This window comes from Ranitomeya variabilis, chromosome 5 (genome assembly GCF_051348905.1).
Source record: "Ranitomeya variabilis isolate aRanVar5 chromosome 5, aRanVar5.hap1, whole genome shotgun sequence".
Lineage (NCBI taxonomy): Eukaryota > Metazoa > Chordata > Amphibia > Anura > Dendrobatidae > Ranitomeya > Ranitomeya variabilis.
The window spans coordinates 290076589-290103986 of record NC_135236.1 but is presented as its reverse complement, the minus strand read 5'-3'; the positions used below and the strand labels follow the sequence as shown (position 1 = coordinate 290103986).

The window sequence follows — 27398 nt, the reverse complement described above, 5'->3', positions numbered from 1 at the left end:
AACTGTAGCCTCTGGGCAATAGGAAGCCAGTGAAGGGCCTGGCAGAGAGGAGAGGTTGGGGAGTAACGGGGAGACAGGTGGATTAGTCGGGCAGCAGAGTGTAGGATGCATTGGAGTGGTGCCAGAGTGCTAGAGGGGAGGCCATAGAGTAGGAGGTTACAGTAGTCGAGGCGGGAGATAAGGGCATGTACTAGTGTTTTTGTGGTTTCATGGTCAAGGAATGCACGGATCTGGGAAATGTTTTTGAGTTGGAATCGACAAGAGGAGGCAAGGGCTTGGATATGTGGCTTGAAAGAGAGGGTAGAGTCAAGGATCACCCCGAGGCACCGAGCGTGCGGAACCGGGGAAAGTGAGCAGTCATTGCCATTGATGGATAGGTCAGGTGGAGGGGTAGAGTGAGGTGGGGCAAAGATGATGAATTCTATTTTGTCCATGTTCAGTTTTAGAAAACGAGCAGAAAAGAAGGATGAAATAGCAGACAGACATTATGGGATTTTGGTCAGTAAGGAAGTGAGGTCGGGTCCAGATAGGTAGATCTGCGTGTCATCAGCGTAGGGATGATATTGTAAACCGTGGGATTCTATGAGCTGTCCCAGGCCAAAGGTGTAGATGGAGAAGAGTAGGGGTCCTAGAACTGAGCCTTGGGGAACACCGACAGACAGAGGGCGAGATGAAGAGGTGGTGTGGGAGAGGGAGACACTGGATGTCCGGTCTATTAGCTATGATGAGATCCAGGATAGGGCCAAGTCTGTGATGCCAAGAGATGAGAGAATCTGTAACAGGAGGGAGAGGTCCACAGTGTCGAAGGCAGAAGACAGGTCCAGGAGGAGGACAGAGTAGTGTTGCTTGCTCTTGGCGGTTAGTAGGTCATTAGTCACGTTAGTTAGGGCAGTTTCAGTTGAGTGATGTGGTCGGAAGCCAGATTGTAACCGGTCGAAGTGGGAGCAGGAGGAGAGGTGGGAGGACAGTTCAAGATGGACATGCTGTTCCAATAGTTTTGAGGCATAAGGGAGAAGGGATATCGGGTGAAAGCTGGACACAGAGGATGGGTCGAGGGAGGGTTTTTTGAGGATGGATGTGATTGATGCGTGCTTGAAGGATGAGGGGAAGACACAACGTTTGTAAGTGAGAGGTTGAAGAGTTATGTTAGGGTTGGGATGAAGACTTTTGCAAGGTTAGGGATGAGGTGGGATGGGAGCGGGTCAAGCGTGCAAGTGGTGAGATGTGATCTTGACAGAAGGATGGAGAGCTGATCGTCTGTCATGGTGGAGAAGCTGGCTTTGGAGCAGGGCTGAGAAGTCAAGAGGAGGGGCATTGGGGGCTGCGGGCCAAAGCTTTGCCTGATATTATCGATCTTCTGCTTAAAGAAAGAGGTAAGTTCTTGAGCAGAAATGAGAGGGGAGGGAGGAGATTCTGGGGGACGGAGTAGAGAATTGAAAGTGTTGAAGAGCTGTTTAGGGTTGTGAGTCAGGGAGGATATGAGAGATGAAAAGTAAGTTTGTTTTGTGGTAGTGAGAGTGGACTTGAAGCTGGCGAGGGACTGCTTGTATGCAGTGAAGTGCTCAGCAGAACGAGATCTCTTCCATCTCCGCTCAGTGACCCTGAAAGCCCATCTCAGATCTTTGGTCAGGCTGGTTAGCCAGGGCTGCCTGTTGATTCTACGAGTTTTGCTATGCATGAGCGGGGCGGCCGAATTGAGTGTTGCTGTTATTGTGGTGTTATAAAAAGTGGCAGCAGCATCTGTGTCATGGAAGGAAGCTATGTCTGTAAGAGGGAGAATGGACTCAGAGAGTGAGTGTAGATTGAGGTGTTTGAGATTTCTGCAAGGGTGAGTGAGTTTGTGCAGGTTGCGCACTAGAAGGGGAGAGGGAAGAAAATATCAGTAGGTTGTGGTCAGACAGGGGGAGGGGTGAGATTAGTAAGGGAGAAGATGAGGTCCAATGTGTGGCCATCTTTATGGGTGGCTGCGGATGACCATTGAGTGAGACCAAAGGAGGCAGTGAGCGATAAAAGTTTAGAGGCGGCTGAGGTGGAAGTGTCAATGGGGATATTGAAGTCACCCATGATAATAGTGGGGGGTGTCGGCTGAGAGGAAATGAAGTAGCCAGGTGGTGAAGTGGTCAAGAAAGGTGGAGATGGCTAGTTCTGGGGGGCAGTAGATGACAGCCAGCTGGAGGTTGGAGGGTGAGTAGATGCGGACGAAGTGCACCTCGAACGAGGGAAGAGTAGCGGAGGGTGTTAGTGGAATTGGGGTAAAGGAGCAGGTATCGGACAGGAGCAAGCCAACCCCTCCACCATGTTTGTTGCTGGGGCGAGGGGTGTGAGAAAGGTGGAATCCACCATAGGAAAGCGCGGCTGGAGAGGCTGAGTCAGAGGGGGTGAGCCAGGTTTCAGTGATGCCGAGGAAGGAGAGTTTGTTGGTGATGAAGAGGTCGTGGATAAATGACAGTTTATTGCAGACAGAGCGTGCGTTCCATAGAGCTCCAGGTAGGGGGACTGGATGAATGGGTATAAGGTTACTGTGGTTGCGAAGACGTGTAGAGGATCGTGGCAGGGGGTTAAAAATGAGTGTGGGGATGTTTTGAGGAGGGCCAGGATTTGGGGATACGTCGCCAGCAATGAGGAGCAGCAGACAGAGCGTTAGACGGTGGGAGCTGGATAGGTCATGATGTGGCCGTGTGTGCCTGGAGAAAAAGGATTGTATGTAGAGGAACAGTTCTTTGGAGGAGGTGAGGTGACTGGGGAGGATGGAGGAAGAAATGACCAGTTCCTTACTGGGTGGAGGGATTACAGGAGCTAGGAAGAAATAAAGTAGTATGGGGTGAATGTTAAAAGAAACCGAAACATTATAGTAGTTTTCTATTCCTTTACCTTCCAGTCAATTCCAGTCCAATTCTAGTCTAATTCATAGTAATTAAAAATCTGTAATTTAAAAGATGGAATTTGAAAGATGGTCAGACACGTCTGGTCAGACTCATGGCTCATTGTGAATACACTGGAAAAGATTCTGGGGGTATATGCCAAAAGTATCTCTAGGGCTCTATTCATTTGACTGTGGCTAAAAGGGTGTCCTTTTGTCCTCCTTTTAAGCTGCTGTATGTTAATATGAAAAAAAAGATTGGTGGGGGGTTATGGAATGGCATATTAGACCACACTATTTCAAACAATGGTGTACAGGAAAAAAAAATTATACCATATGCTATAAAATCCAGCTGCTTTTTTTAAGAAAGAGTGCCACACTTGTCCACAGGTCATGTGCTGTATAGCAGTTCAGTAACGACTAATTGGCTTTAATGGAGTTGAGCTAAAATGCCAATTACCACCCGAGGATGGGATAGCCCTGTTTTTGGAAGAAAGAAACTATTTTTGTAGGCTACTTCATTACAATGATGTGAACAGAGCCTGTATCTGTTTCTGACTGTCTTTTAGGAAAATATTTTGAACCAAAAGTAGTTGTTATTCCTCTATCAATAAAGACACTAATAGCACAATAAGGGTATGTCAGAATCCTATGCAGACTTGTAATGCCTGCTGCAGCACAGCAGCATACAACCTCCACCAGGGGGTGCAGGTGAAGGAAAATAGGTACACTCACACAGGAACCACAGAGCAGCAGGCAGGAGCCACTAGGTGGCGGAAGAGTAGTCAGAAAAGCCGGGTCAGCAACAGAGAGGGAACAAAGTACCAGAGGTCACAGCAATACACGTGGTCAGAAACAAACCTAAGAAGTCAGAGCCGGTCGGTAGTAGGAAAGCCAGTGACGGAAGACAAAGAACAGGTCAGGGGGCAAGCCAAGTCAAATACCAAGAGGTCACAACACAGAAAGCGAGTACCACTATGAGTGAAGTCACAGGGGAAGCAGGAACGGGATCTAGGTAAACGGGCAGAGGACAAATCAGGGTATAACGGGGTCAGCTGCTCAAGCCAGAGACTGGAACTAGGACTGACACAGCTTGCAGGTAACACTGTACTGAAATAGCCAGACAGATACCAAAACGAGACAAGGAAGATTAACCCCCGCATGACCATCCCGGGGAAAGAATAATCAGCAACAAACCCCGTACTGGATCATGACAACTCTTATTATGCAGATTTTTTTTATTTTTTATCTGGTTAGGGCTTTGTAAACATCATACATGTGTGCATTATTACTTGTGTGTCCATATAGATGACATAGGAGGGTCGATCCTACTAACAGATGGCCTTTGTGTGCAATTATGTTTTCAACAGTTTTTACTGTCAATTATTTTCCTTGTAGTCGGATAAAACATGGCTTTTATTCAGTTATGTGCCTCATTATCAGAACCATCGAAAGGAAAAATGAGTTTTGTTGCCCATAGCAACCAAACATACGACAAATTTAAAGGGACTTTTCCAGCACAGAATGACTGTTCAAACCAAGTACAGGCGCTTGGTGTTTAACCCCTTCCCGACCTTTGCCGCAGCGTATGCGTCATGAAAACCTGTGCCAATCCGACCTGTGACGCAGCATATGCGTCATGGTCGGATCGCGTCCCTGCTGGCCGGGTGAAAGGGTTAACTCCAATTTCACCCGATCTGCAGGGACAGGGGGAGTGGTACTACAGCCCAGGGGTGGTGGCTTCGCCCCCCCGTGGCTACGATCGCTCTGATTGGCTGTTTCACTTTCAACAGCCAATCATGGCAATCTGTAATATTTCACCTATGAAAATTGGTGAAATATTTATAATCCAGCCATGGCCGATGCTGCAATATCATCGTCCATGGCTGGAGACCCCGATCTGGCCCCCCACCGACTGACGGCGGCGATCTGCAGCCGCCGTCAGTGTTCCGTACCCCTCTGTCCTGTCCTAAGCGCCTTCCTCTCCCCTCCGCCCCCCCCCGCTGTCCGATCGCACCCCCCCATACTTGCCTAGTCCCGGTGTCCTCGGTCTTCTCTCATGGGCGCCGCCATCTTGGATAATGGTGGGCGCATGCGCAGTGCGCCTGCCGAATCTGCCGGCCGGCAGATTCGTTCCCTGTACATTTTGGTCGCTGTGATAGGTTCTATCACAGCGATCAAAATAAAAAAATTGTAAATAAACCCCCCCCCCCTTTATCACCCCCATAGGTAGGGACAATAATAAAATACAGAAAATATATCTATTTTTCCATTAGGGTTAGGGTTGCACTTGGGGTTAGGGTTGCACTTGGGGCTAGGGTTGCACTTGGGGCTAGGGTTGCACTTGGGGCTAGGGTTGCACTTGGGGCTAGGGTTGCACTTGGGGCTAGGGTTGCACTTGGGGCTAGGGTTAGAATTAGAGTTAGAATTATGGTTAGGGTTAGAATTAGGGGTAGGGTTGGAATTAGGGTTAGAATTAGGCTATGTGCACACGGTGAGGATTTGGCTGCGGATCCGCAGCGGATTTGTCGCTGCGGATTCGTAGCAGTTTTCCATCACGTTTACAGTACCATGTAAACCTATGGAAAACCAAATCCACTGTGCCCATGGTGCGGAAAATACAGCGCAGAAACGCTGCGTTGTATTTTCCGCAGCATGTCAATTCTTTGTTCGGATTCCGCAGCATTTTACACCTGCTCCATAATAAGAATCTGCAGGTGAAATCCACACAAAAAACACTGGAAATCCGTGGTAAATAAGCAGGTAAAGCGCAGTGCATTTTACCTGCAGATTTTTCAAAAACGGTGCGGAAAAATCCGCACACAAATCCGCAACGTGTGCACATAGCCTTAGGGTTAGGGTTGGAATTAGAGTTAGGGTTGGAATTAAGGTTAAGACTAGGTTTAGGGGTGTGTTGGGGTTAGGGTTGTGGTTAGGGTTGTGATTAGGGTTAGGGGTGTGTTGGAGTTAGAATTGAGGGGTTTCCACTGTTTAGGCGCATCAGGGGGTCTCCAAACGCGACATGGCGCCACCATTGATTCCAGCCAATCTTGCGTTGAAAAAGTCAAATGGTGCTCTCTCCCTTCCGAGCCCCGGCGTGTGCCCAAACAGTGGTTTACCCACACATATGGGGTATCAGTGTACTCAGGAGAAATTGAACAACAACTTTTGGGGTAAAATTTCTCCTGTTACCCTTGGGAAAGTAAAAAATTGCTGGCTAAAAAATCATTTTTGAGAAAAGAAAATTTTTTTATTTTCATGGCTCTGCGTTATAAACTTCTGTGAAGCACTTGGGGGTTCAAAGTGCTCACCACAAATCTAGATAAGTTCCTTTTGGGGGTCTAGTTTCCAAAATGGGGTCACATGTGGGCGGTTTCTACTGTTTAGGCACATCAGGGGCTCTGCAAATGCAACATGACGCACGCAGAGCATTCATCAAAGTCTGCATTTCAAAACGTCACTACTTCACTTCCGAGCCCCGACGTGTGCCCAAACAGTGGTTTACCCCCACATAAGGGGTATCAGCGTACTCAGGACAAACTGGACAACAACATTTGGGGTCCAATTTCTCCTGTTACCATTGGGAAAATAAAAAATTGCAGGCTAAAAAATCACTTTTGAGGAAAGAAAAATTATTTTTTATTTTCACGGCTCTGCGTTATAAACTTCTGTGAAGCACCTGGGGGTTTAAAGTGCTCACTATGCATCTAGATAAGTTCCTTGGGGGGTCTAGTTTCCAAAATGGGGTCACTTGTGGGGGAGCTCCAATGTTTAGTCACACAGGGGCTCTCTAAACGCGACATGGTGTCGCTAACGATTGGAGCTAATTTTCCATTCAAAAAGTCAAATGGCGCTCCTTCCCTTCCGAGCCTTGCCTTGCGCCCAAACAGTGGTTTACCCCCACATATGAGGTATCGGCGTACTCAGGAGAAATTGCCCAACACATTTTAGGATCCATTTTATCCTGTTGCCCATTTGAAAATGAAAAAATTGAGGCTAAAATAAATTTTTTGTGAAAAAAAAGTACTTTTTCATTTTTACGGATCAATTTGTGAAGCACCTGAGGGTTTAAAGTGCTCACTATGCATCTAGATAAGTTCCTTTGGGGGTCTAGTTTCCAAAATGGGGTCGCTTGTAGGGGAGATCCAATGTTTAGGCACACGGGGGCTCTCCAAACGCAATATGGTGTCCGCTAAAGATTGGAGCCAATTTTTCATTCAAGAAGTCAAATGGCGCTCCTTCCCTTCCGAGCCCTGCCATGCGCCCAAACAATGGTTTACCCCCACATATGAGGTATCAGCGTACTCAGGACAAATTGGACAACAACTTTCGTGGTCCAGTTTCTCCTTTTACCCTTGGGAAAATAAAAAAATTGTTGTTAAAAGATCATTTTTGTGAGTAAAAAGTTAATTGTTCATTTTTTCCTTCCATGTTGATTCTGCTGCTGTGAAACACCTGAAGGGTTAATAAACTTCTTGAATGTGGTTTTGAGCACCTTGAGGGGTGCAGTTTTTAGAATGGTGTCACTTTTGGGTATTTTCAGCCATATAGAACCCTCAAACTGACTTCAGATGTGAGGTGGTCCCTAAAAAAAATGGTTTTGTAAATTTCGTTGTAAAAATGAGAAATCACTGGTCAAATTTTAACCCTTATAACTTCCAAGCAAAAAAAAAATTTTGCTTCCAAAATTGTGCTGATGTAAAGTAGACATGTGGGAAATGTTATTTATTAACTATTTTGTGTCACATAACTCTCTGGTTTAACAGAATAAAAATTCAAAATGTGAGAATTGCGAAATTTTCGCCAAATTTCCATTTTTTTCACAAATAAACGCAGAAATTATCGACCTAAATTTACCACTAACATGAAGCCCAATATGTCACGAAAAAACAGTCTCAGAATCGCTAGGATCCGTTGACGCGTTCCTGAGTTATTACCTCATAAAGGGACACTGGTCAGAATTGCAAAAAATGGCCAGGTCATTAAGGTCAAAATAGGCTGGGTCATGAAGGGGCTAATAGTGGAGCCGATCATTTACATACACCTTCCCACCTGTTTGGTTTTCATCTATCTCCGCCCTTCTCTGGCCCTAGAAGTAAGAGCTGTCATTCAAAGAGGGAGGTGGAGATTGAGGGAAAACAAGCAGGTAGTATGGTGTATAAAAATTATTGGCACTGCTATGAAGCACCGAATGGCAGGACTTTGTCAGTACAGAATGACTGTTCAAACCGAGTCCCTTTTAGTCTTTTATAGCAGTTTAAGAACAGAAAGCTGAGCGGTGATTGGATGATAGGGGCCACAAGCCCATGAATGATCACATCTGCTGGTTTGCAGCATTGCAACAGAGCTTCTAAGAAAGTTCATCAGTTATGCATATTAAGCTTTTTTCACAATGTATTTTTGGAGTGTCCAAATCGTATCGCATCGGGAGGGCAGTAATGTCACGATGAGGGCAGACATGCGGCGCTGTTGTTGCCTAATGGCATCCTGTGATTATCTAATGAATTTTGCATCAGGGGACTCATGTGCTTGACGCCTACGCTTATATGCATTGTTTTTGTCCCAGCAATGCTGCTGTTCTTCAAGAGTCTCATTTGCCCTTTTTTGTCTTCGACGTTGTGCTTTTTGTGAGGTAAAACAAAAAGAGAGGGAACACACGCAACTGCGGATCCGCAAAAAGAAATGACATGTTGCGGAAAATAAAGCGCTGCGATTACGCGCGGAATTTTCCGCAGCATGTGCACTGGGTTTTTGCATTTCCCATTCATTAACATTGTGTGTACTCTGTACTGCGGATTTAAGGCAATTCCGCGCATCCAAAAATGCTGCAGAAATGCATCAAAATCCGCAATGTGTGCAATGTTAATGTGACCGGCTTCCTCTGCCTGTAGACACGTTGCGCATCTGCTGCCGGCATCAGCGGCGGTCACATTAAAATTGCGCATGCGCTCCTCCTGTGCAAAGATGACGGCAGTCAGTGAATCATTCGGCTGATCCCAGCAGCGGCATGTTCGCGATGGTGTTCTGCTGGTGGTACCATGCAAGAGACTGCGTGAGAGTGTGTGTATGTGTGGTGCGATGGTGTTCTGCTGGTGGTACCGCGAAATAGGTTGGTACCGTGAAATAGGTTGGTACCAGCAGCAGTTTCCATATTGAGACACCCATCATTTGGGTGTCCCAATATGGCGGTCGGTGAACTTCCTCCGCTTCGAATTCTGGAATACGGTGACATCTGGGCAGAACAGGAAATTAAAACATTAGAAGGCAATTATATAAATGGATGTTTCCTTAAGCTCCCATTTTCCCCACAGAGGCCTAATGAGTGTCTTTTTGGCCTCAGTTGCGGTGATCTATGTTGGTATTATTGATGAGCGAACGAGCTCAGATAAAGCATTCGCTTGTTACTAGTTGGTATACCTTTTGTGTGCTGTATGGAATAGTACTGTCTGATGTGCTATTCCATACAGCAATATCCAATAATAAAAGTTTACTGCTTTATATACACTGTGTGCAGAATTATTAGGCAAGTTGTATTTTAGAGGATTATTTTTAATATTGATCAACAGCTATGTTCTCAATCAACCCAAAAGAATCACAAATATCAAAGCTTAATATTTTTGGAAGTTGGAGTGGGGTTTTTTAGATTTGGTTATCTTAGGAGGATATCTCTTTGTGCAGGTAACTATTACTGTGCAGAATTATTAGGCAACTTAATAAAAACCAAATATATTCCCATCTCACTTGTTTATTTTCACCAGGTAAACCAATATAACTGCACAAAATTTAGAAATAAACATTTCTAACATGCAAAAACAAAACCCCCAAAAATTAGTGACCAATATAGCCACCTTTCTTTATGATGACACTAACAGCCTTCCATCCATAGATTCTGTCAGTTGCTTGATCTGTTTACAATCAACATTGCGTGCAGCAGCCACCACAGCCTCCCAGACACTGTTCCGAGAGGTGGACTGTTTTCCCTCCCTGTAGATCTCACATTTTATGAGGGACCACAGGTTCTCTATGGGGTTCAGATCAGGTGAACAAGGGGGCCATGTCATTATTTTTTCTTCTTTGAGACCTTTACTGGCCAGCCACGCTGTGGAGTAGTTGGAGGCATGTGATGGAGCATTGTCCTGCATGAAAATAATGTTTTTCTTGAACGATACCGACTTCTTCCTGTACCACTGCTTGAAGAAGTTGTCTTCCAGAAACTGGCAGTAGGTCTGGGAGTTGAGCTTCACTCCATCCTCAACCTAAAAAGGTCCCACAAGTTCATCTTTAATGATACCAGCCCATACCAGTACCCCACCTCCACCTTGCTGGCGTCTGAGTCGGAGTGGAGCTCTCTGCCCTTTACTGATCCAGCCTCTGGCCCATCCATCTGGCCCATCAAGAGTCACTCTCATTTCATCAGTCCATAAAACCTTTGAAAAGTCAGTCTTAAGATATTTCTTGGCCCAGTCTTGACATTTTATCTTATGTTTCTTGTTCCAAGGTGGTCGTTTTTCAGCTTTCCTTACCTTGGCCATGTGCCTGAGTATCGCACACCTTGTGCTTTTTGTTACTCCAGTAACGTTGCAGCTCTGAAATATGGCAAAACTGGTGGCAAATGGCATCTTGGCAGCTTCACGCTTGATTTTTATCAATTCATGGGCAGTTGTTTTGCGCCTTTTTTGCCCAACACGCTTCTTGTGACCCTGTTGGCTATTTGCCATGAAATGCTTGATTGTTCGGTGATCACGCTTCAAAGGTTTGGCAATTTCAAGACTGCTGCATCCCTCTGCAAGACATCTCACAATTTTGGACTTTTCAGAGCCCGTCAAATCTCTCTTCTGACCCATTTTGCCAAAGGAAAGGAAGTTGCCTAATAATTAAACACACCTTATATAGGGTGTTGATGTCATTAGACAACACCCCTCCTCATTACAGAGATGCACATCACATGATTTACTTAATTGGTAGTTGGCTCTCAAGCCTGAACAGCTTGGAGTAGGACAACATGTATAAAAAAGTATCATGTGATCAAAATACAACTTGCCTAATAATTCTGCGCACAGTGTATGTGTTGTGACATAACTTGAAATTGTGACATTGCTATTTAACTTAACAAGATAGCTGTATAACTATATATTTTTGCTTAAAGCAATTATATTTCTTTCCCCGGCAGGTTAAAGAGAACCTTTTGTCCTGTAAGATGCTCCTTCATTGCAAGCGTGATGAGCTGAGAAAGCTGTGGATTGAGGGTATTGAACACAAGCATGTTTTGAACCTTCTGGATGAAATTGAGAATATCAAGCAAGTGCCCCAGAAACTGGAGCAATGTATGGCTAGTAAACACTACCTAAATGCCACTGACATGCTGGTAAGCACTGGAATCTATCTTATTACAACATTTATCATTTGAGGCTTTTTTTAAATAAGATATTGACAAACTACAAATGTGTTTAAAAGGAATCTGTGAGTAAAATCAACCCTTCTAAACAGTCTTTAGTGGCCTGCAGGTCATAGGAAGCTGAATAAAATGATATATTGATATCTGTGATCCAATGTCTTCCAGAGAAAGCTACATTTTTCTCATATATAAATGAGCTCTTCCAGGCTCTGGGGAGCACTCTACCTGGAAGATAATTCTGCCTCCAGAGCTTATTTTACATGAATGGGGAGTTACCAGTGTGAGACAAGTAACTAACACAGAACAGGAAAACTGAATGTTGCCTTCTCGCAAACACATTTTTTGCAGCTCTCTTGAGCTCTGCTGTATTGTGACACTATTGCAAACATGTCTGCCTGTGAGATGGAAGCTGAGAGGAACCTGCAGATGTGTCAGGTACAGTTGTGCTCAAAAGTTTACATACCCTGGCAGAATCTTTGCTTTCTTGACCTTTTTTCAAAGAATATGAATGATAACACCAGGCTTTGGGGAGGACACTGCCTAGAAGATGACTATTCCCCCAGAGCTTATTTTACATGAAGGGTGAGTTACCAGTGTGAAATATAATGGCTGCTCTCTGCTCTCACTGCTACATTGCAGCATAATGCAAGTGAATGGAGTTGCATTGCGACCCACAAGGTATGGAGACAGCAAAAAGTTGAAACCCCTTTTTTTGTGACTGACTTTTTGTTATCGACGTACTTTGTGGGTGTCAGTATAAGCCCATTCACTTACATTATACTGCAATATAGCAGCATAATGTAGTGGTGTTTGGCCACGCCGACCTGTCATGGCCCACATCACCTTATAGCCCTACAAGATCACTGATCATGAAGCTTGGATAGTAAATTCATACAGTTATTTCCATAATGTCAGAATTGTGTTTGCTTAAATCAGTGGAGTTTAGATAAGTGGACTGCAAATGAAGCTTAGGTGGAGGAGGTGCCAGTAGACTAGGGAACAATTATCCCTTCCAAAATATTATATGAACTATGAATGTTCACTGCGCACTCCAAAATAATTGCTAAATTACCTTTGTTCGTTATTGTGTATAACTAAATAAAAGCACTTTTATTAGTTTCAACCAGTTATATGGTAGATGTCCAGAATAACTTCAAGTTGTTCCAAGTCTCCCACCCACTTATCTGTAGGGTCGCATGTGATGTATGGTGAAAGGGCCAGTAGTCTGTGGTGCGGTCTCCTCTGAGGGCTTTTCCCTCTTTGATGAGTAATGTGCAATCTCACAATCTCACCAGCCTGTACCTGTATGTGTAAGGGGACAGGCTGCTAGCTCTAATAACCCATAGAGGAGCTGATAATTGTGCACAATATTTTGGCTGGTAATATTAGGAACTCACACAGGAGAGACAATTATCAGATGGGAAACCTGCAGACAAATACATGAGTCTGGTGACATTGTGGTCAGAAAAAACATCATTATTCCACTACATGACGACTTATTGTGCTAAAATTCTTTAAAGTGTTTCTGTTGTGTCTCCCTTAGAGCAGCAAGGATAGAGGGGAGATATAGTTTCATGAGAAAGCTTCTTAGGCTAGGTTCACATTAGCGTTTCTGCGCGCAGCGTATCATCTGCATGCGCATATTTACGCTTTGTTTTTTATCCGCATGATCTTATGACGGCAAAAAAAGTTGCGTTTGTATGCATTTTGCATGTGTGTGCGTTGTTTATGTGCATGCATTCAATAGGACAATGCTTTTCCTGGAGAATTTCATTGACACAAGACACAGACAATGGGTGTGTCTCATGGGATTTCCATATATAGACGCTGCACAGATGAAATCCTCATCTTTTGCTGCTGTATCCAGCTGCAAGATGGACCTTAGCTTGGAGAGCTTCAATCTGAATCTGGATTTATCATTGAAATTGGCTTTTGCTGTGGCTTGTGAGGAAGAAAGGAGAAGAGAAAGACGGAGAACACGTCATCGTCGCTATTGACAACAGCCTATTGTTGAAGTCCGAGAGAGCTGTGGAGCCTACCACTCATTGTACACTGAGCTTCGTGAAAACCCGCATAGGTTTTTCGAATACATGAGAATGTCGGAACAGAGCTTCCAAGAATTGCTACTACGTGTCAGAGGATCCATCACCAGGCAGGACACACAGCTACGTAGAGCAATTCCTGCTGAGGAACGTCTGTTGGTGACCCTAAGGCACATAATTTTGAAAAAGAAACACACATGTCGTTAGTATTATTGTTAGAAAAGCCATGTACCAGCACTAGGACGGCAGCACCAGGACTGGAGCAGCAAACAGTCTACAAGGAACAGGAAAAAAAATTAGTACAGGCTGCAAAGACAAACAGACAATTTTCAAAGCTTCTATACCTACATCAAAAGTCTTGCTTGCATCTAGAGTCTTGAGCGTAATGAAATTACTGTGTCCTCACCCCCTTTTATACCCCTTTGTTTTAGGAGTGGCTGAAACCAGTTCCTGGACATGTTGAGTCTGAAATACGTATGTGTATCGAACGCATGCGAACGCATGTCCTTGTGTACCAATGCGTTTCCCATAGACAGTAATGCGTTTTTTGACGCACTCATCCACAATCATCCGCATAATTGAGCAATATTTGACACCTCAAAAAATGCACCATGTTGCGTTCGCCGGATACCACCGCACACCGCGAAAGGATGAATGTGTGCTAACGCATGTCCCTGTGTACACCATGTTAAAGATATGTACGCATGACGCATGCGGATCATACGCTGCGCACAGAAACGCTAATGTGAACTCGGCCTTAGCTATCCTTCATACAAGCTTCACAGAAATCCACAATCCCTGCACCTTCATACTTCTTTGTCTGCTTTTGTGTCATAAACAGTTGCAATATAAATTATGCAACTCCCTTGAAAAATTTTGGTTTATTAGAAAAATTTACAAACTTTCTGCTGCTTGCAAAAAAAAAAAAATGAAGCATGAAAGATATAAATAGCTCAACACCACTAACATATCAATTGGTTTCTCCAAATCTAATACCAAATGCCACGTCTAGTGACTGTTTCCATCTCAATTATTCAACCCCTTCATGACAAGCATATTTGGTGAAGCACCCTTTGGCTTTTATAACCTGCTGCAACCATAATGCATGTCGAGATACCAGATTCTGGCAGTGCTCCTGAGATATCTCTGCCATCATGACAAAATGATTTCCAGTTCACAAATATTTTTGGGTTTGCTTGTTGAAATCACCTTCTTCAAGTCCCATGAAAGATTTTCTGTGGGATTGAATTAAGTTGCTTCTGCAACTCTAGAATGTTCCAGGACTTTTGAAACCGAGCCTTGCAGTACTTTGAGGTTTGCTTAAGGATCATTGTCCTCTCTTGGAAGGTCCAATGCCACCCAAGCTTCAACTTTTTCACAGAAGGCAAAACATTTTCTATTAGGATTTCCTGATACTTGTTTAAATCCATCTTGCTCTCCACATTCTGCCAGAGGAAGCAAAGCTGCCCAAAAGCATAACGAAGCCACTTCCATGCTTCACTGTAGGCAGGGTCTTGTGTTCAATGTATGCTTCATTTTTCCTCTTTCAGGCATACTTCTGATCCATTTGCCCAAAAGTTCCAGTTTTGTTTCATCACTCCATAGAGCAAAATCTTCTGTGTCTCGATCATATGATTTAAAGTATATTGGAGATGAATTTTCTTGGGCTTTTCCGTCAGTAGATGTGTACGTTTTGGAGTTCAGGTATGGAGACCTTCAGTGTTTACTATGCTTTTAATTGTACAAACTGAGACCTCAGTGTATGCTTTCACCAAATTTTGCTGAGGTTCCTTTGCAGTCATTCAAGGATTTTTAACCTACTAATTGTCATAAATCTGACGGCAGCCCATGATGGCTGTCTCTTTCTTCCATATCCAGACAGTATAGCCAGTGTTCTTTTAACTCTGATCTTGTGAAATGTGCTTTCAACTTTATCTCTAGAAACATTTGGTGCCTTTGCTACCTTTTGTGTTTTATTTTCTTTTTTTTGTGCAAGGCAGTCATCTCTTCTTTCAAATTTTTTTGGACCACTATTTTCACAACCCAAGAACATTAGTGAACTGGAGGACATTGGGCACAAGGAATGGACTAAGATTCCTCAGGAAGCTGTCCATGCATAACATTTGCAGCAGGTCATGAAAGCCAATGGATGCTCTAGTAAGTATTAAAGACACTTGTCATGACAGGGTTGAATAATTCTGAGATTAGTTGTCATCAAAACTGACATTTTGTGTTCAATTTGAAAGCAATTAGTAATACACTTGGCCTCTAGGGCCTGTGCACACACTCAGTATGCAAGACTACATTACTGAATAAAAAGCATGTTCAAGTTTGTTTAAAGTTTGCTCAACAACATTTAGACAAGCCTGTGTATTACTGAGAGAATATAGTCTGGTTCGATGAGACCAAAATTGAACTCTTTGGATGACCTAATAGAAATCATGTTTGGAGGCCAAAAGGCACTGCATATCACCCCAAATGCACCATACCAACAGTGAAGTTTGCAGGTGGGGACATCATGGTGTGGGGCTGTTTTTCAGCATATGGTATTGGCAAACATGATATAATTGTAGGAAGGACGAATGGACAAATTTACCTAGACATTCTTGATGAAAGTGTACTGCCATCTACCAGAAGATGAACATTAAACAATGGTGGACATGTCAGCAAAACAATGATCCCAGACACACAGCCAAGGAACTCTTAATTGGTTTGAGACAAAGAAAATAAAGCTGCTAGAATGGCCCAGGAATCACCAAACCTGAATCCAATAGAAAATTTATGGACGGAACAGACACGGAACCTCCAGGATTTAAAGAGTATTTGTGTGGAAGAACGAGACAAAATCACACCTGAGCAATGCATGCGACTAGTTTCTCCATATAGGAGGCATTTTTAAACTGTTATCACCAGCAAAGACTTTTGTGCATAGTATTAATTAAATTTTAATAAGCATGTTCAGTTGTTTTTCCTTGTGTAATTGCTCATTATTACTACACATAACTGAATTTATGGACATTGTGAGGCAGTGAAGGGAATCATATACAAGGGTCATTATGTGTCCCCCAGGATGTGGACTCATAATGGCTTTCACTGTGGTTTGCTGGAGTCCCAAAGCTTTAGAAATGGCTTTATAAATAGGGATGATCGAATAGCTTTGGATAAGTGCTTAACTGAATAACTATAGGTTTTCCCGAATAGCTGCATTGGTAACTTGGATAATCAGCTGTTCAGCGCTGCAGCTGCATGTGTCGCGGCTGTTACACAGTCACACCACATGCATGGCTAGCCCAACAAACAGGCTCTCCATGCATGTGGTGTGACTGTGAAACAGCCATGACACATGGAGCTGTGGAGCCGAACAGCTGATTATCGGGAGCGCTCCAGATATCCAGGTTACTGATACAGCTATTCGGGAAGCGCTATAGCTATTCGGATAAGCACTTATCTGAAGCTACTCAGTCATCCCTATTTATAACCTATTCCAGACTGATAGATCTCAATCACTTTGTTTCTCATTTGTTCCAGTATTTCTCTCTCTCCCACTCCGGGTTTTGGGAGTGGCCCATGTTCATGAATCCCATTTAAACTTTCAGTTAAGGTTTGGGTGTGTCAGTTTTTGGTTTGAAAGCAACAGAACAGGAGGCTCTGTGCAGGACAGGTCTGTGAGACTTAAGTACAGGCCAAAGAAGGCAAAGCCATTGATGCACCTACAAGTGACACATTGCTGCCGTCACCCTAGGCAACAGACTGTTATTCACTATCCGGCTGTGAACCAGAGGATAAAGTTTGTTATTTTTGTAAATAGCCAAAATAAAGACGTTTACGTTGAACTAACCTTGGGTCACTGCCTCATTACCGCACTGTCGTGAAAGCCGCTGCCTTACAACATCTATGGTTTGATTCCTTTGCCTGTGTTCATTGGATGTGTTGTTACTGACATCTGGTGAGAATTTCATGTCAATATCACCTTTAGAAATATATTTATTTAGAAAATTGGTACCTTGTTCAATACTTAATTCACCCACTGTTTAGTTCAAATTATGGCTCTTTTCATGAATGGCTTTTGGTTTTTCACAGTCCTGTTTAATTTGCAACTCTGATGCCAGTTGTTTCATATTATTGGCACCCTCTCGCATAGTTCCTTTATTCATAATTTAGCAGTGCTTCTCACTAAATTAAAATATCATCAAAAAGTAAATTTATTTCAGTTCTTCAATACAAAAAGTGAAACTCATATATTATATAGAGTCATTACAAACAGAGTGATGTACTTCAAGTGTTTATTTCTGGTAATGTTGATGATGATGATGATGATGGCTTACAGCCAATGAAAACCCAAAAGTCATTATCTCAGTAAATTAGAATAATTAGCAAAAACACCTGCAAAGACTTCCTAAGCATTTAAAAAGGTCCCTTAGTCTGTTTCAGTAGGCTCCACAATCATGGAGAAGACTGCTGACATTACAGATGTGCATAAGGCAGTCATTGACACACTCCACAAGGAGGGAAAGCCACAAAAGGTCATTGCTAAAGAAGCTGGCTGTTCAGAGTCCTGTATCCAAGCATATTAATGGAAAATTGAGTGGAAGGAAGAAGTGTAGTACAAAAAGGTGCACAAGCAACCGGGATAACCGCAGCCTTGAAAGGATTGTTAAGAAAAGGCCATTCAGAAATTTGAGGGAGATTAACAAGGAGTTAACTACTGCTGGAGTCATTGCTTCAAGAGCCACCACACACAGACATATCCAGGACATAGGCTGAAAGTGTCGGATTCCTTGTGTCAAGCCACTCATGACCAGTAGACAACCAGAAGTGTCTTACCTGGGCCAAGGCGAAAAATAACTGGACTGTTGCTCAGTGGTCCAAGGTGTTTTCAGATGAAAGTAAATTTTGCATTTCATTTGGAAATCAAGGTCCCAGAGTCTGGAGGAAGAGTGGAGAGGCACACAATCCAAGATGCTTGAGGTCTAGAGTGAAGTTTCTACAATCAGTGATGGTTTGCGGAGCCATGTTATCTGCCGGTGTAGGTCCACTGTGTTTTATCAAGACCAAAGTCAGAGCAGCTGTCTACCAGGAAATTTTAGAGCACTTCATGCTTCCCTCTGCGGACAAGCATTTTGAAGGTGGAAATTTAATTCTCCAGCAGGACTTGGCACCTGTCCACACTGCCAAAAGTACCAACACCTGGTTTAAAAACAATATTATCACTGTGCTTGATTTGCCAGCATACTCGCCTGAACTTAATAACTTCATAGAGAATCTATGGGGTATTGTGAAGAGGGCGATGAGACAAATTAAAGCAACCTGGGCTTCCATAATATCTAAGCAGTAACACAGGCTGATCACCTCCATGCCACGCCGCATTGATGCAGTTGTTAATAGAAAAAAAGTCCACTGATGCATGACACAAAATATCAAAAAGCTATGTGCCAATTTAATAGACCCATTAACCCCTTAATCCCATATGACGTACTATCCCGTTGAGGTGGGGTGGGCCTTAATTCCCACCGACGGGATAGTACGTCATATGCGATCGGCCGCGCTCACGGGGGGAGCGAGGCCGATCGCGGTCGGGTGTCAGCTGATTATCGCAGCTGACATCCGGCACTGAGTCGGCACATTAACCCCCGGCACACTGCGATCAAACATGATCGCAGTGTTCCAGCGGTATAGGGAAGCATCGCGCAGGGAGGGGGCTCCCTGCGTGCTTCCCTGAGACCCTCGGAGCAACGCGATATGATCGCGTTGCTCCGAGCGTGTCTTACCTCCTATCCCTGCAGGCCCCGGATCCAAAATGGCCGCGGGGCTGCGTCCGGGTCCTGCAGGGATTACTTCCGGGTCCAGTGCAGGCGCTGGTAAGCCTGCAGCGCTGTCAGTCAGATCGCTGATCTGACGGAGTGCTGTGCAAACTGTCAGATCAGCGATCTGTGATGTCCCCCCCCGGGACAAAGTAAAAAAGTAAAAAATAAAAAATTCCACGTGTAAAAAAAAAAAATAAAAAAATTACTAAATAAAGAAAAAAAAAATATTATTCCCATAAATAAATTTCTTTATCTAAATAAAAAAAACAATAAAAGTACACATATTTAGTATCGCTGCATCCGTAACGACCCAACCTATAAAACTGTCCCACTAGTTAACCCCTTCAGTCAACACCGTAAGAAAATAAAAGAGCCAAAAAACAACGCTTTATTATCATACCGCTGAACAAAAATTGGAATAACACTCGATCAAAAGATAAATATAAATAACCATGGTACCGCTGAAAATGTCACCTTGTCCCGCAAAAAGCAAGCCGCCATACAGCATCATAAGCAAAAAAATAAAAAAGTTATAGTCCTCAGAATAAAGCGATGCCAAAATACAGTATATACTCGAGTATAAGCCGAGATTTTCAGCCCAAATTTTTGGGCTGAAAGTGCCCATCTCGGCTTATACTCGAGTCATGATCGGTGGTGGGGTCGGCGGGTGAGGACTGTCATATACTCACCTAGTTCCGGCGTTCCTGACGCTCCCCCTGCCCGTCCCACGGTCTCCGGGTGCCGCAGCCTCTTCCCCTGAGCGGTCACGTGGGACCGCTCATTAGAGAAATGAATAGGCTGCTCCACCTCCCATAGGGGCGGAGCCGCCTATTCATTTCTCTAATGAAGCGGTGCCGGTGACCGCTGATAGAGGAAGAGGCTGCGGCACCGAAGACCAGCTGTCCGGGGGAAGGAGCGGGACGCCGGGAGCAGGTAAGTATTACATATTCACCTGTCCTCGTTCCACACGCCGGGAACGGTATGGAGTATCTATTTTTAATTTTGAAATTCACCGGTACCTGCTGCATTTTCCACCCTAGGCTTATACTCGAGTCAATAAGTTTTCCCAGTTTTTTGTGGCGAAATTAGGGGGGTCGGCTTATACTCGGGTCGGCTTATACTCGAGTATATACGGGTAATTATTTTTTCTATAAAATAGCTTTTATCGTATAAACGCGCCAAAACATAAAAAAATGATATAAATGAGATATTGCTGTAATCGTACTGACCCGTCGAATAAAACTGCTTTATCAATTTTACCAAACATGGAACGGTATAAACGCCTCCCCCAAAATAAATTCATGAATAGCTGGTTTTTGGTCATTCTGCCTCACAAAAATCGGAATAAATAGCGATCAAAAAATGTCATGTGCCCGAAAATGTTACTAATAAAAACGTCAACTCGTCCCGCAAAAAACAAGACCTCACTTGACTCTATGGACCAAAATATGGAAAAATTATAACTCTCAAAATGTGGTAACGCAAAAAATATTTTTTGCAATAAAAAGCATCTTTCAGTGTGTGACGGCTGAGAATCATAAAAATCCGCTAAAAAAAAACCCGCTATAAAAATAAATCACCCCCCCTTCATCACCCCCTTAGTTAGGGAAAAATAATAAAATTAAAAAAATGTATTTATTTCCATTTTCCCATTAGGGTTAGGGTTAGGGTTAGGGCTAGGGTTAGGGCTAGGGCAAGAGTTAGGGTTAGGGATAGAATTAGTGTTAGGGTTGGGGCTAAAGTTAGGGTTAGGGTTTGGATTACATTTACAGTTGGGATTAGGGTTAGGGGTGTGTCAGGGTTAGGGGTGTGGTTAGGGTTACCATTGGGATTAGGGTTAGGGGTGTGTTTGGATTAGGGTTTCAGGTAGAATTGGGGAGTTTCCACTGTTCAGGCACATCAGGGGCTCTCCAAACGCGACATGGTGTCCGTTCTCAATTCCAGCCAATTCTGCGTTGAAAAAGTAAAACAGTGCTCCTTCCCTTCCGAGCTCTCCTGTGCTCCCAAACAGGGGTTTACCCCAACATATGGGGTATCAGCGTACTCGGGACAAATTGGACAACAACTTTTGGGGTCCAAGTTCTCTTGTTATCCTTGGGAAAATAAAAATTTGGGGGGCTAAAAATCATTTTTGTGGGAAAAAAAGGATTTTTTTATTTTCATGGCTCTGCGTTATAAACTGTAGTGAAACATTTGGGGGTTCAAAGTTCTCACAACGCATCTAGATAATCTTGTCCCGCAAAAAACGAGCCGCCATAAAGCATCATCAGTGAAAAAATAAAAAAGTTAGTCCTCAGAATAAAGCGATGCCAAAATAATAGTTTTTATCGTATAAAAGCGCCAAAACATTAAAAAAAATGATAGAAATGAGGTATCGCTGTAATCGTACTGACCCGAAGAATAAAACTGCTTTATCAATTTTACCAAACGCGGAGCGGCATAAACGCCTCCCCCAAAAGAAATTCATGAATAGCTGGTTTTTGGTCATTCTGCCTCACAAAAATCGGAATAAAAAGCGATCAAAAAATCTCACGTGCCTGAGCATGTTACCAATAAAAACATCAACTCGTTCCGCAAAAAACAAGACCTCACATGACTCTGTGGACTCAAATATGGAAAAATTATAGCTATCAAAATGTGGTAATGCAAAAAATATTTTTTTGCAATAAAAAGCTTCTTTCAGTGTGTGACAGCTGCCAATCATAAAAATCCGCTAAAAAACCCGCTATAAAAGTAAATCAAACCCCCCTTCATCACCCCCTTAGTTAGGGAAAAATAAAAAAATTTAAAAAATGTATTTATTTCCATTTTACCATTAGGGTTAGGGCTAGGGTTAGGGCTAGAGCTAGGGTTAGGGCTAGGGTTAAGGTTAGGGCTAGGGTTAGGGTTGGGGCTAGGGTTAGGGCTAGGGTTGGGGCTAGGGTTAGGGTTGGGGCTAAGGTTAGGTTGGGGCTAGGGTTGGGGCTAGGGTTAGGGTTGGGGCTAAGGTTAGGTTGGGGCTAGGGTTGGGGCTAGGGTTAGGGCTAGGGTTAGGGCTAGGGTTAGGGTTAAGGCTACAGTTAGGGTTGGGGCTAAAGTTAGGGTTAGGGTTGGGGCTAAAGTTAGGGTTAGGGTTTGGATTACATCTACAGTTGAGAATAGGGTTGGGATTAGGGTTAGGGGTGTGTCTGGGTTAGAGGTGTGGTTAGGGTTACCGTTGGGATTAGGGTTAGGGGTGTGTTTGGATTAGGGTTTCAGTTTTAATTGGGGGGTTTCCACTGTTTAGGCACATCAGGGGCTCTCCAAACGCGACATGGCGTCCGATCTCAATTTCAGCCAATTCTGCGTTGAAAAAGTAAAACAGTGCTCCTTCCCTTCCGAGCTCTCCCGTGCACCCAAACAGAGGTTTACCCCAACAAATGGGGTATCAGCGTACTCGGAACACATTGGAGAACAACTATTGGGGTCCAATTTCTCCTGTTACCCTTGGGAAAATACAAAACTGGGGGCTAAAAAATAATTTTTGTGGAAAAAAAAAAATTGTTTTATTTGCATGGCTCTGCGTTATAAACTGTAGTGAAACAATTGGGGGTTCAAAGCTCTCACAGCACATCTAGATGAGTTCCTTGGGAGGTCTAGTTTCCAATATGGGGTCAATTGTGGGGGGTTTGTACTGATTGGGTACATCAGGGGCTCTGCAAATGCAACGTGACGCCTGCAGACCAATCCATCTAAGTCTGCATTCCAAATGGCGCTCCTTCCCTTCCGAGCTCTGCCATGCGCCCAAACAGTGGTTCCCCCCCACATACGGGGTATCAGCGTACTCAGGACAAATTGGACAACAACTTTTGGGGTCCAATTTCTCCTGTTACTTTTGGAAAATACAAAACTGGGGGCTAATAAATCATTTTTGTGAGAAAAAAAAAAAAAAAAAAAAGAATTTTTATTTTCACGGCTCTGCTTTATAAACTGTAGTGAAACACTTGGGTTCAAAGCTCTCAAAACACATCTAGATAAGTTCCTTAGGGTGTCTACTTTCCAAAATGGTGTCACTTGTGGGGGGTTTTAATGTTTAGGCACATCAGGGGCTCTCCAAACGAGACATGGTGTCCCATCTCAATTCCAGTCAATTTTGCATTGAAAAGTCAAACGGCGCTCCTTCCTTTCCGAGCTCTGCCATGCGCCCAAACAGTCGTTTACCCCCACATATGGGGTATCAGCGTACTCAGGACAAATTGCACAACAATTTTTGGCGTCCAATTTCTTCTCTTACCCTTGGGAAAATAAAAAATTGGGGGCGAAAAGATCATTTTTGTGAAAAAATATGATTTTTTATTTTTACGGCTCTGCATTATAAACTTCTGTGAAGCACTTGGTGGGTCAAAGTGCTCACCACACATCTAGATATGTTCCTTAGGGGGTCTACTTACCAAAATGGTGTCACTTGTGGGGGGTTTCAATGTTTGCGCACATCAGGGGCTCTCCAAACGCAACAAGGCGTCCCATCTCAATTCCAGTCAATTTTGCATTGAAAAGTCAAATGGCGCTCCTTTCTTTCCGAGCTCTGCCATGCGCCCAAACAGTGGTTTACCCCCACATATGGGGTATCAGCGTACTCAGGACAAATTGTACAACAACTTTTGGGGTCCATTTTCTCCTTGGTAAAATAAAACAAATTGGAACTGAAATAAATTTTGTGTGAAAAAAAGTTAAATGTTCATTTGTATTTAAACATTCCAAAAATTCCTGTGAAACACCTGAAGGGTTAATAAACTTCTTGAATGTGGTTTTGAGCACCTTGAGGGGTGCAGTTATTAGAATGGTGTCACACTTGGGTATTTTCTATCATATAGACCCCTCAAAATGACTTCAAATGAGATGTGGTCCCTAAAAAAAAAATGGTGGTGTAAAAATGAGAAATTACTGGTCAACTTTTAACCCTTATAACTTATAAAAAATTTTGGTTCCAAAATTGTGCTGATGTAAAGTAGACATGTGGGAAATGTTACTTATTAAGTATTTTGCGTGACATATCTCTGTGATTTAAGGACATAAAAATTCAAAGTTGGAAAATTGCAAAATTTTCAAAATTTTCACCAAATTTCCATTTTTTTCACAAATAAACGCAAGTTATATCGAATAAATTTTACCACTATCATGAAGTACAATATGTCACGAGAAAACAGTGTCAGAATCGCTAAGATCCGTTGAAGCGTTCCAGAGTTATAACCTCATAAAGAGACAGTGGTCAGAATTGTAAAAATTGGCCCGGTCATTAACGTGCAAACCACCCTCGGGGCTTAAGGGGTTAAATTACTCTGGACACTCCAAAAGATCATAAATCCTACACAGAAAAAGGAGTACAAGTCCAAACAAAAATTAATAAAATAAATATTTTATTAGTAAATAGATAGTAATAGCCTATATAAGAACAAACAAAAACAAGGCACAGACAAAAAGCTCATGTGTGGGATAGCACCGCCACTGTGGTAACAGAAAGGGCTGTCCAGCAGACCCTGGAGGTGCAGTCCATACATCATGTCATAATAACACAAATCCAATAAATTTTATAATACAGGGGTACGTATGAGTAAAATCCGCAATAGAGGCAGCAAGCATGAGATTTTCTATCAACCCTTATTCTTACCTGCCAAACATAGTACACAGTATAAGGGAATAGCTGGACTCACCCATGAATGTATCTGTCAGTGCACGCTAACTAGCAGCCCCAACACTCTTTTCGCGTGGGCTTCTTCGGGGGGGCTGCTACTGGCGTGACCAGTAGAAAAGCCACTGCAGCGTGAAACGGCTGTCGTCCATTCAACTCCTGTTCCCATGTTCCCAATGCCGATGTGTTAAAGTATTGGAATAAAGAAGTTTTTTTTAACCGGTGAGTGCCATCTGTTCCTTTCAATTTTTGTATCTATTGCTGATTTTACTCATATACTTACCCCTGTATTATACAATTTATTGGATTTGTGTTATGACAGGATGTATAGACTGCACCTCCAGGGTCTGCTGGACAGCTCTTTTTGTTACCACAGTGGCGTTGCTATCCCACACGAGTTTTTTTTTTTTTTTTTTCTGTGCCTTGTTTTTGTTCGTTCTTATATAGGCTATTACTATCTATTTACTAATAAAATATTTATTTTATTAAATTTTTGTTTGGACTTGTACTCCTTTTTCTGTGTAGGATTATTGATGCAGTAATTGATGCAAAAGGAGCCCTGACTAATTATTGAGTGCATTTACTGAACATATATTTCAATAGGCCAACATTTGGGATTGTAAAATAATTTTTAAAGCTGGTGCTATAAAGTATTCTAGTTTACTGAGATAATGACTTTTGGGTTTTCATTGGCTGTAAGCCATAATCATCAAAATTAACAGAAATAACCACTTGAAATCGATCACTCGGTTTGTAATGACTCTATAAAATGAGTTTCACTTTTTGTATTGAAGAACTGAAATTAACGTTTTGATGATATTCTAATTTAGTGAGAAGCACTTATATATCTAGGAGCCAATATTCTAACTATTTCTATTGCTTGTGTCCCCACAGCACTTAGTGCCCCAGAGGCCTAACTTGGATCACACTAGGCCTACCAAAGTAAGCACGCTTTAATCACTCAATGGCCCATTGATTGCTTGCTCTGCAAACACACTCTGTAGAGTTGGCAGTTAATGTGTTGTGAGTGATGACTGTTAGCCAGGTAGTGAGCAGTTACAGGAGAAAATAAATTAATGTTCTCCTTGTACCCGGGTCTACAGTAAGCCTGACAGACATGATTTAAATATTATTTACCTGCAGATTATCGCTGTAGGTAAATAGCGTTTTTGGAGTTGACAGGTTTTCTTTAACCCCTTCATGACCTTGGGATTTTCCGTTTTTCGCTGTTCGTTTTTCGCTCCCCTCCTTCCCAGAGCCATAACTTTTTTATTTTTCCATCTATATGGCCATGTGAGGGCTTATTTTTTGCGGGAAGAGTTGTACTTTTGAACGACATCATTGGGCGGTGAAATTGCAAAAAAAAGTGCAATCCTATGCGTGTTTTTTGTTTGGGACCGGAAACCCACAGGTCAAAAAGGCGGGACCTCTCTTCCACCTCAGTTCGGTTTCCTGTCCCTGACGGGGAACCTACAGGTGAACATACCTTTTGTCGCTGGATGCCGGGGACCATCTGGCCGAATCCAAGCAGTGGGGGGCCCTGCCGCGGTCGAGGTGGATTTCTGTCCCTGAAGGCACAGGCCCTGCATGTGTGCAGGGAAGGGGCAGTGAAGAGGAATCCGGTCTGCCTCTTCCTTTCTCCAAATGACCAGTAATAGGTAGCGGCGGCTACCTGGTAAATTGCCGCCGGTCTGAGGCCCTGGGGGATGGTGGCGGCGGCCACCGACAGGAAGCGCCGACATTGAGTGCAGCGACGGCTGCGGCGGCGCTTCCGATGCTCCCGGGAGCCGGCTGCCAGCATGGGCGCGTGTGAGAACTGGCCACGGGTTAGTGCACAGGCGCGGCGGGTCACTTCCGGGTTAGCGCAGGGCTCCTCTGGGACCGGAAGTCACTGGCGCTGCAGACGGGAAATATAAACAACAGCAGCCTGATACCGCTGCTCAGCGATTCACCATGAGTGGAACAGAGCAACCCGCAGAAGAAGTTCTGCAATCCCCACCGAAGAAACGCCTGCATCATAACCCGCAGCGGCAACAACAACAGAAGCCTACTCAGCGCCATAGCTCAGGATCCCAACGCAGCAGAGGCTCCAGTGGATCCGGAAGAAGGGCAACAGTTCAAATCGAGGACGCATCTCTAAGACCAGAACCGGTATCTCCCTCATATTAGGAGGGTAAGTGACCTCCGTGAATGTTCATATTCTAAATAGGGTTTTGTTGTATTCCTTAGGGAAAGAAATGTACGGCGAAAACTAAACACAAAGTATGTCCAATCTGCTCTGCAGATTTACCTGCTACATGGGTGAAAAACTCTTTGCGATTTGCATAGAGAATACTTTAAGTGAAGAATACCCAAGATTCGCATCTGACCTTAAAGAACTGATTAAATCTCAGGTACAAGATGCATTGAAAAACGTAAAAAATCTTAAGAGAAAATGCAAATCCAGACGTAAATCCCCGGATTCCAGTTCTAGTGAGGAACGCCATGTCCAATATAGCTCGGATAGTTCTCTGTCCTCTTCATCATCCTCTGCATCATCAGAAAGTGGTCGTAACTGTTTTCCCATAGAGGAAACAGACGCGTTGATAAAAGCGGTTAGAACAACCATGGGGCTGGCAGACACTCGGTCTAAAAAAACGGCAGAAGACCT

At 43.5% G+C, this 27398-nt stretch overlaps 1 protein-coding gene across 2 annotated transcripts in view; it reads left to right on the top strand.

The window, feature by feature from the left end:
* EXOC4 (exocyst complex component 4) overlaps window positions 1-27398 on the top strand; it is a 605068-nt gene that overhangs the window by 17882 nt on the left and 559788 nt on the right. For both annotated transcript variants that reach the window (XR_013215715.1, XM_077264444.1), the window contains exon 3: window positions 11031-11225. Coding sequence is in view for 1 of the 2 variants with exons in the window: in XM_077264444.1 (XP_077120559.1) it covers window positions 11031-11225 (195 nt within the window). In the remaining variant the exon portion in view is untranslated. The remainder of the gene's footprint in view (window positions 1-11030; window positions 11226-27398) is intronic.